This window comes from Nesoenas mayeri (assembly GCF_963082525.1).
Source record: "Nesoenas mayeri genome assembly, chromosome: 5".
Lineage (NCBI taxonomy): Eukaryota > Metazoa > Chordata > Aves > Columbiformes > Columbidae > Nesoenas > Nesoenas mayeri.
In genome coordinates this window covers 16,594,588-16,604,329 of record NC_137548.1, presented here as the reverse complement: position 1 = coordinate 16,604,329, position 9,742 = coordinate 16,594,588, and the positions used below count along the sequence as shown (strand labels likewise).

Genomic DNA, 9,742 nt, shown 5'->3' with positions numbered 1-9,742 from the left:
TATGAGACATGGCGAAGAGACGAAAACACAGGAGGTTTCTAGGAGATAGAGACCAGGGCTTTAGATTAAGGTGCAATTATAGCAGCAATTACAATTATTCCTTCTCTGTGGTATCTGCAGGTGCTTCTTGTTTCTGTGAGAAGATGGGAAAATGGAGGGTCGTTGTGGTTTGTGCGGTTTTTTTTTGTTGTTTGGTTTGGGCTTTGGTTTGGTTTGTTTGTGTTTTTTTGTTTGTTTTTTTGTTGTTCTTTTTTGAGGTTTGTTTTTTTTTTTTTAATGATCTGTCAATGCACAGCATGAGGACTTGCTTCCAATTCATATTCTCATAAGAGTCTTTTGTGCTTTGTCCTTGTGTTCTGTAAGAAATGAGTTGAAATTGGTGAGAGTCCCAAACTGAGCTCAGGGAGTAGGATTTGATAACAGTAGCTTTAACACTTCAACAAGAAAACCTTATTTATGTAGTACTGAACCAGAGACAGCGATGACCAGCAGTGCTAGCGTGCTGATAGGAACCGTGACTGTATCTTCAGGGTCAAGTTTATTGAGGAGTCTCAGCAGTATTTATGCATTCCTTCATTAAGTATCTCTCGTTCCAGGTTGTGTAGATTTAAATTTTTAAGTGAAAATTTTGCCAGTTTGCCATTTTTCCACTTATCTCTTTTGCTTTTCCTAATATACAATAAAATAAAATTTGCAGAAGCAGATTGATTATTCTCAAATTCTTTGGTAAAGATATATCAAGGTGAAGATTTTTCTGTGTAACTGAAGAACAGCAAGGGAAACATTTGCAATGATTGTGAGTGCAATGAGATGCAATAGATACTTCAGAATGTATTTTGAAGGGAAGAACAAGAAAAGAAGTTATGAAAATAACGGGAAATAAAATAAAGGGCTTTATTGGTTAACAAAGGGGAAAAGGGAGATTGAGTCATGTCAATTGACAGGGTAACTGGTTTTCTGGGCAGAAAAACAGAGTTAGTCTAGTCTATCTGGATATCATAAAAATATTTTTATATGAAAAATAATTAAAAATAAAGAATAGGATGGAACTTTGAGTCGAAAGGAATTGGCTAAAAAGGAAGGGAAAGGCGTGTTTCATTTGGGGGAGCACATTGGTGTGTGTATCGATAGATTAACCTATTAGGTATATAGAGTTTACTCAAAGAGTTTCTTAAAGCCTTGTGGACTAATCTTATTTCATTAGTAACTGTGATACAATATTAAATTTACTGATGACACAGTTATTAATACAGAGGGGAATTACAATATCAAGCAGATTGAAAGGACCTCAAGGACCAGAGTAATTGGATGAATTTACTCATACGAAGGCCAGCACCATTCAGCTAAGGCTAATGGTGAGAATTTATATGATTAAGAAGGGGGTTAATTAGTTTTAGATCACTGTGGATGAGAATGACCTCATGTATTAATTGATCCTAAGATAACTGTGAGCTGCCAATGTATATTGGGTAAATTAATTCCTGTATAAATATCCATTCTTCATGGGAGGCATTACTTCTCTGAAATGCTTATTTGCAATACTGTATTCTGATCACCTCAGTTCCAGAGAGGTAAAGCTGAACTGCAGCAAATGCCAAGGGGACTGCTAGAGTGGTCAGAGGAATGAAGAGCCTGTTTCAGGAGTGAAGACTAAATGCTGAGCTTAGCTTGTTTAACCTAGGACTACAACAGATATGATTGCAGTCTTTAAATATCAGAAAAGGAAGAATAATTTAAAGCAAAGGACAACACTGGCACAAGAAGAAACTCTGTAAACTGGCCAACAGTAATTTTAGGTAGGAAATCTGAAGTTTCTATGGCAACCAATGAGTAAAGAATACTTGAAGGCAAAAAGTTGTTAGTTTTTATACAAAGTTTGACATGCGTATGACAGATAGTGTTCATGGTTGTCATAGCAAGGAACTGGACGCATTGGCAACCTCTGTGTTATGAAAACAGCAGTGCCAGTCTTTGGCTCTGGGCGGACTGGTGTGATGTGACCATCTCTGAACTGGTAAACCCTCTGAACCTCCCGAATTAGGGCACTTGCACCCTTCCTGCTGATGGGAAGTGTCTGGGCTGGCGCTGACCCAGGGAACCAGGTGGAAGCATGCAGGCTGGCTCTGGGGACCGTGCTGTCAATGTCACCGTGTGAAAGATTAAGCTCCAGTGCCTGTACCAGGCCCAGTACTGTTTAATCTGTTATTGGTTCCAGAGATGTTTTCCCTGTCCTGCTCATTGTAAAGGGTTGAGAAAATTCCTGGTAGAATATGGTATAGACCTTCCCCACAAAATACTGATGGCACTGACATTTTTGCCATTATTATTTTTGTTTCTAAAATGTAAATAAGATCTGCTTTATGCAGACATTTGAAACAAATAGTAAACCGGGGCGGGGGGGGGGGGAGTGTTCTTTTTGTACGATAGAAAATAATTCACTTAAACTTAATAAAGTAATTGGCTATTAGATCCTACTCTTAGATCAAAAGTCCTACAAATAGGTGGAAGATGAGAGGAAAAATGGCAGTTTCTATTTGCTCTGTTGTTTTTCTGTCTTTATGTATGTACTATTAACAACTTTTGGACAGAGAGTAGTAGATTAGACACTGTAGGAGAACATCACTAGCTCTTATAGAAAGACATGAAGAATGCAGTGATTGCAATCTTATAAATTTTGTATGTTACATAAAAACAGAAACAAATTTAAGGGTCTTTTGTGTTTTCTTGTAAAGTAATGTTTTGTTTAGATCTTATTGGAAGGTACTAAGTTGCAGGAGAGAATATAGGAGACCAGTTTACAGATGATGAAAGCAGGGTGAGTACATTCCAGTGTTTTTTCCTTCATACCCCTTTTAATTACATAGCTGTTAGAACAAGATGACCAAAGTGGCAAAAGAGCAATCAGAAATTTTCTGCAAATGACAATAGTAAAATGAAGCAATGGTTTCTTAGCAACAAACTGGAAAATATGCTAAATATATATATATTTTTCTGCTGAGGTTTGTGTATGCTACATTGCAATAATTGTTCTGAAGCAGACCCAGACTTTTGTCCGTGGTCCTTTTAGATTAATGTTCTTACAGCTTTGCCTTGACATGAAGCTTTTCTGAAGAATCACTGTGGAGACATTCTTACTTGGAGTATGATTGAAATAATAAATCTTTTATAAGGCTAACGCATTAGGTGGACTATTAAAGCTGCATTTTTAAGGGTTTGGTGAACTGTAAGAAAAAAAAGGCAAGCCATTCCAGCCAGAGGTTGCTCATTTGGAAATGGTGAGGGATGGTTGATCCAGCTCTGGCTGTCTCAGTGGTTTTGAACAGACTCCACTGAACTTCGGCACAGTTTAGGTGCTGAGTCCTGAGCAGAACTGTGATTACACAGTGCATAATCTACATAGTGTACATTATGAAAGTGTATTTATATTTTGTTGGATATTAAATTAACAGGAAAAAAGGAAAAGAAGAATGAAATATTTAAGTCTGATCTTTATGTAAACTCTTCAGTAGTAAAAAAAAAAAAAAAAAAAAAAAAAAAAAAGGCATTATTTTCATGTTGACCCAAAGTGTATTGCCTTATTGTGTGGCTCCCTCCACCCCCCAAACCCAAAAATATTGTGCTGAATTTTTCCTCCTTTTTTGATTTGGCCATTGCATAAGAAATTCTGGCTTTTAATGTAGAGTGCACACATTTTGCTGAAGGCATTTCTTTGCATGCCCATCTTTATCATCCAAACCAGTTACTTCATATTTCATCTGATTCAGGCATTGCAATACATGCTGAGACTTCCTAAATTTTCAACTTCTCTGTGAATAATTTGATTTACAGGTTGATTCTTTGGGAACATGCAACAGGTAAAGTAAGAATTGCAACATTTTCAGAGAAATTTCCAGAGGGCAGACACCGAACAGCAAAGAAAAACCCTGCATCTGAGCAACGTGACAAACCCCATCACCCCAGGCTCCTGAGGTAGAGTTGGTATACCTGAAGAATACTTCAGGTACAAAGCCCTCCCATTGATTTGTCTTTTTTTGATCTTGGTCTCTATTGCATTTAGAGTTTATTGCGTTAGAGGGCATGAATAACACTATTTCTTTTCTTCCACTAGGTATGAGTGACGCTTTCCCAGGTGCTCTGCAATTGTCTCCATCAGTGAAGGATTATTTAAAATCAGCCCTGTTTGGCTTCACCAGCTTACAAAGCTCCTGTGTGAAAATGGAGGTTCCAATTCAGTCTGGATTTCACAAAAGCAGGATGAAATAGCTCTTCATTCCGTTACAATAGCTCTGACAAGGTTAGAATGAAGCTGAAAGTAGAGCTGTATTTGGGGGAGTAGTAGAAAAAGAGAGGGTTAAAGCAGCAACAGTGGAAGGGAAGTCAGGCATGACTTTCATCACAGATGAGAATGACAGACCACTTGGGGAAAATATGCCTGCAGAATTACTGTCAGAGGGGATTAATTTTTATATATGTGGTTTTGGAACAAAATATCAAAGCTGCTTTTTTTTTTTTCTATCTGGAAAATGTGTGGGTCAAAAAGAGGTATGTTTATATTGAATCTGGGCAAGCTAATGCCCTCTGTGATCTTTATTCTGGTCCAGTATTCAATTTAGAGAAAAAAAACCCCAACCTTACTTTTATTCTGCTTTTCACATTTCCAGGACTTTTGTAGAATTCTTTGGCACGTCTACTGATTGTAGAATTCATGGGAGTCATTCCTGCACAGTGTTTCCTGGACTGACTTATAAGGACAATTTTTTAAAGGCATTAAGGGAGCTGTTTACATGTTTATAAAAACCTCTCTTCTTTAGTGGCTTACAAAATGTATGTAATATGATCATTTATATAATATTATAAATCATACTAAATCAGCCTAATTATATATCTAAACTCCACATTCCTCAGTCTTTAAAACTGAGTAATGAAATACCTGATTAGAAAACTGCAATCTGTTTCTAATTCGAGGCACACAAAAGAAAATATCTTTGGTCTCATAAGATCTTTAAGATTCAGGAGAACTGTTTGCAAGGTGAAATAACCACAAATTGGCTGTGAACGCACTTGCAGAAGGGTTTTCCTAACTAATTGAGATTGGGATTTCAGTATGTTTTCCTCATACTTATCATTGGCAAAAGCTTGCAGCTCAGGATTCGGAATTTGAGAACATTTTATAGAACTCTCTTTTTTTTTTTGCCTTGTGGCGCTAGTTTGTGAACTACTCTGAGGGGGCTTATGTTCAGTTATAACTATTATATTTGCTGTCTGATGATGTTCCCTGCTTAAAAGGATAATGCAAAGGAGATGTTCAAAATAGTGTTTCACATTTTAATTCATTATGCCTTGCAAACTCCGTTGTGGGTTAGGGTTTTTTTTGTTACATAAGTTTAATTATTTATATGTATTTTGGATTAGATTTTTCTCCTAGTAATTGTGTTGTACATTTGAAATTAATGGAGATGCTTTCTTTTTTTACCATTTTACTGGTTTAATGGAGCACAGGATTTGGCCTAACTAGGACACAGAGCAGTAACACACAAAGCACCATGATTATTTTTTGCTAAATAAAAGCTGAGGTACTTAACAATCATAAAACAGAAGTCAATCAACCTCTGGGCAATATACTACATAGTATTATCTAATCCTTACAATTTCTGGTTATATCTTTATACTTTATCAACAAAACTTACTGGGTCATGTGAGCACTTCACAGTTATAGCAAAAACATTGCACCCACTCAGATAAGCCCTTGTGCAATATTTACAGGGATTTTTAACTCATGGTGTGAGCTTGATTGTTGAGTTGTGTTCAATATAATCATTGTGAAGGCTCCTGTCCTGAGGCCTGGAGAATTACTTAGCTCAGTAAATGCTAAGTGCAACTGTGTGTGTGTGTTGATGATTGTCCTGCATGTGTTTTGCATCACTAACCCACTCCAAAAGAAACTGTCTTATGATTTTTTTTAAAAAAAGAGAGCATTTATTTGTGCATCACTCAGGGGTAGAAATGGCATACCTTTATTTTGAAATAAATACTCTCCCTTGTACCCTCAATGTAGTCTGTATGTCAGCCAGAATGAGAAATCCTGCAGCATCTAAGGCGTATCAGAAGAATGTCCATGTTGAAGTCTGCCCTGTTGTATGAGCGGTGTGTAACCTGAGTTACAGAATGGGGCAGGAAAAGATGAAGAATAAGAAGTTATGAGGAGTGGAAGTGATGCCTTTGGTGTAGCTTTGCATTTCACTCCCAAGGACGTCGAAGGTTTTTCTTTGGAATTCTTTTTTTTTTTTTTTTTTTTTTTTAGATTAATATAAGAGCATTCATTGGAGGAGGAACCTGCTTTGGAATTTTCATTAAAATCAGCGCGTTTATAGGTTTCTCCTGTGTAATTTTGCTATGAAATAGTTGTGACGGTGGGGCAGGACGCTGGTGAGGCGCCGCAGGACAGCTGGGAAGGAACACGGTCCGAGCTGCCCACGGCGAAGAGCCGCCCTGGGGAGGCTGGAGCTGCGGGAGGGAAAGCCCGTGGAGGCCACAGCAGTGGAAGAGGAGCCCCGCGGGTGGCCACCGCAGGCCGGGAGGAGCCCGACGGGGCAGGCTGGGCTGCGTGAGGCAGCGGGCGGTGGGGTCGGGGCGGCCGGCAGCTCCCCGAGGGACGCGAACCCACGCGGGTAACCGCCTCTGAGGGGGCGGTGGCGCCCCCGGCGCGTTCGGGCATCGCCGGGCTCGGGCGCTGTTCTGCCCCGCGGAGGCCGCTGTAGCGCCTCGTTGCCCCGGCTACCGGCTCGGCGGTGCCGGGGCGGACCCGGCGCGGGGGCTGGCGCCGTGCGGGCCGCGGGGCCGTTCCCGCCGGGCCCAGGTGCCGTGGAGCTCGCCCCCGCGCTGCCGGGGGGCTGCACCGCGGGAGCGGGACGGGGGCGGGGAGCGTCACTGCACCGCAGCGGCCGTCCCTCCTCCCGGGGTGCGGGGGCAGAGGCGGCACCGGGTACCGCGGCGGGGGCTGGTCCGCTCTGCGTCCTGCCCCGTCGGTGGGGAGCCAGCCCCGCAGTCCGGGCACTGCGCGGAGAGGCTCCGCCGTTCCCTGCCCGCGCCCGGCGGCAGCCTGGCCCCCTCGCCCCCAGCCCTGCGGACAGAGGCGGCCCGCGAAGAGGGGAAACTCGGCTCGAAACTGCCCCCCGCCGAAGTACCCGCAGCTGTACCGGGGTCTGCAAGCGCCGGCTCCGCTCCCTGCCCGCCCGGGCCAAGCAGAGAAAGTTTCCCGGCAGGAGGCTCGGCGGGGGCGAGCGGCGGCGGCCGCTGCCGCAGTGTGTGCGCCGAGGCGAGGCCGCTGGCGGCGGCTCCCGGCGGCTGGCGCGCCCGGAGGGGGAGCTCCGCCGAGCCTCCTGCCGCCTTCCGTGCGATGTGAGGCTCGCGGAGAGCATCGGTTGCCAAAGGCTTTAGCGGTTACATGCATCCAATAATCTTCTTCTCCAAAATGGATTTTAGTCAGAGCAATTTATTTGGATACATAGAAGACCTGCAGGAACTAACTATTATAGAGAGGCCAGTACGCAGGAGCCTGAAGGTATATACCTCGAAACAGAACCGTGCTTTAAAGTCCGTTTGCGATTGTGTCTGTTTTATTTATGCACAACTAACTGAATAGGCAGTTAGTGTATTTCTTACAGCACCAGGATACTAAAAATTGTTTTCATTCATTTTGGAATAAACAATCGAATTCTATATATCTCTATTCTCTCTCTATATATGTCAGACTTAGGTCTTTTGATTAATTTGTATGTGACTTGTGTATATATAAACAGTTAATAGTGAACAGTGTCGTACATGGAACTGTACTTCTATTACATTCCATCTTTTCCTGGTGAAAGATTTATTTGATTTAATTTGAAATGTTAGCTTGAGTTTTCAAGGATTAAATTCAAATTACTCATGGAATTATCTCTGGATGTGAGGAGGATGGGGTTGTTTTAAGAAGAATAAAATGAGGAAATAGTAAGGCATTGTAAACTCATAATGTCTATTTCATGCTTGACAGACACCAGAAGAAATAGAAAGATTGACAGTTGATGAAGAACTCAGTGATATTGAAAGGGCTGTTTATCTACTCAGGTATTTCCTAAAATAGTACTGTGGAACATTACTGACTATCGTGCTTGCATACAGCTTTTTTTTAGTGCTTTACTTTTCACTCCTTTTATTTTCTGTCTTTCAGTCGTAGTTTTTTACTTTCTTCTATGTTAAATGCATAGACAAGATAAAAATAAGTACTGCAGATGTTTTTTTAATGCATATAATAGAATGCCTGTGTACATGTATAAATATTTATTTTCGGAGTTTCTAATATGGCCCTCACCAACACGGAGTTGTACTTCATCTTTTCCCCTGCAGCTAATTTTGCAAGATTCCCTGAGTGTTAACATGAATAACACCAATCGTTCAGTGACTTCATATTCACTCTAAGGCATATGAGCAGTTACCACAGACTGATAACAGAGCTGTTTGAGCATACTGTATATGTCTGGGCATTCAGAAGAGAAAACTTCAGAGATTAGTTTTATAGCCCCTAAGAAATACTGTAGAAGATACTGTATTAATAGTTCACTGCATTCTGTTTTTTTAATATTATTTTATTTTATTTTACCTCCTTCTTCTTGTTCTTTAAAGTATTTGAAGTACTTGAATAAGTTAAATTTCTATAGTTTAAAATACAGATCTTGCAACTACTGTATAAGTCATCTTTGAGAGTACAAATGTTCTGAGAAATTTTGATTTGAATATGCACTTTTAAACAATACCTAGTAATTGGAGAACCAGCTGCAGCTCCCTCTCAATTTGCTTATTCTGCTATTTTAAGTGCTTTTTCAGTCTACGGCTGTCTTCAATGTTTAGAGTACATATTCTCAGTCCCTTAATTTTATCTTTTTGGGGTGTGTGGCATTATTTTTAGATAAGCATTTTTGTCTACTGCTATTACTTTTTATACTGAATTTTGTTCATGTTTTTTTAATGCTGAACTTAACTAGTGATTTTAAACTCGCTTTGCTAATAGTTCCTGGAATCAAAGAACTCTGTTGACTCTAGGGAAATTCAGAGGGCACAGTTTGCCTGTGGTGCATATCACTGCAAAGAATGCAGATCAGTTTTGGTTTTTACCTCATAGTGATCAGCACAGCTGACTTTTTTTTCTTCTTCTCCTTTCCCTATGTGGCAGCAAATTTCTTTGCTCTTTTCCCAATTAAATGCCATGTTTTCAGCAATATGTCTTTCCTGGATCATTGCCTTGTTAAAGGGTAAAAGGTTCCACTTTGTATCTTTCATTTTACTAATTGCTTTGCAACCTGGCCTTGAACTTCTCCTGACATCTTCATCTGCTTTCTATCTACTTGAGCAGCTGTTCTGGAGACATAATATTCTTTTCCTTGTAATGAACTTTTCATGTTTGCCTCTGCATTGTCCCTATAGCTTCGTCTCTGCTTGATAAGCTTTGTGCAAGGCAATCACTTGCTGTGATTGTCCAGGTATGTTAATACAATAATCCAGTGGAAGCTTTTGCTGTTCAATAGTATATTGCCTTCCCTGTACTGAGTGGAATATAAGCAGACTTGAAAAGCTGCCTGTAACACAGGTTGTATCCTTTATGTAATGTACAAAGAAATGTATTTCGGGCTTGTCTGGTGGTTTTTAATCTATTATAATACAAAAACCCTGCCTATTCCTTTTTGACAATGTCAATCTGGTCTTTTCA

The 9,742-nt window shown here is 40.6% G+C and overlaps 1 protein-coding gene and 1 long non-coding RNA gene across 2 annotated transcripts in view; both read left to right on the top strand.

Moving 5' to 3' along the window:
• The first annotated feature begins 2,777 nt into the window (after positions 1 to 2,777).
• LOC308041443 lies at positions 2,778 to 4,916 on the top strand. Its single transcript, XR_013922230.1, has 3 exons — positions 2,778 to 2,815; positions 3,882 to 3,969; positions 4,662 to 4,916. It is a non-coding gene; the product is annotated as an uncharacterized lncRNA (long non-coding RNA).
• A 2,528-nt stretch (positions 4,917 to 7,444) lies between these two features.
• The window catches only part of PPP4R4 (protein phosphatase 4 regulatory subunit 4), a gene marked incomplete at both ends in the record, with an annotated part of 67,558 nt that continues 65,260 nt past the window's right edge, over positions 7,445 to 9,742 (top strand). Inside the window, 2 exons of the mRNA XM_080345644.1 lie at positions 7,445 to 7,561; positions 8,033 to 8,106. Of these exons, the coding sequence (XP_080201770.1) occupies positions 7,445 to 7,561; positions 8,033 to 8,106 (191 nt within the window). The remainder of the gene's footprint in view (positions 7,562 to 8,032; positions 8,107 to 9,742) is intronic.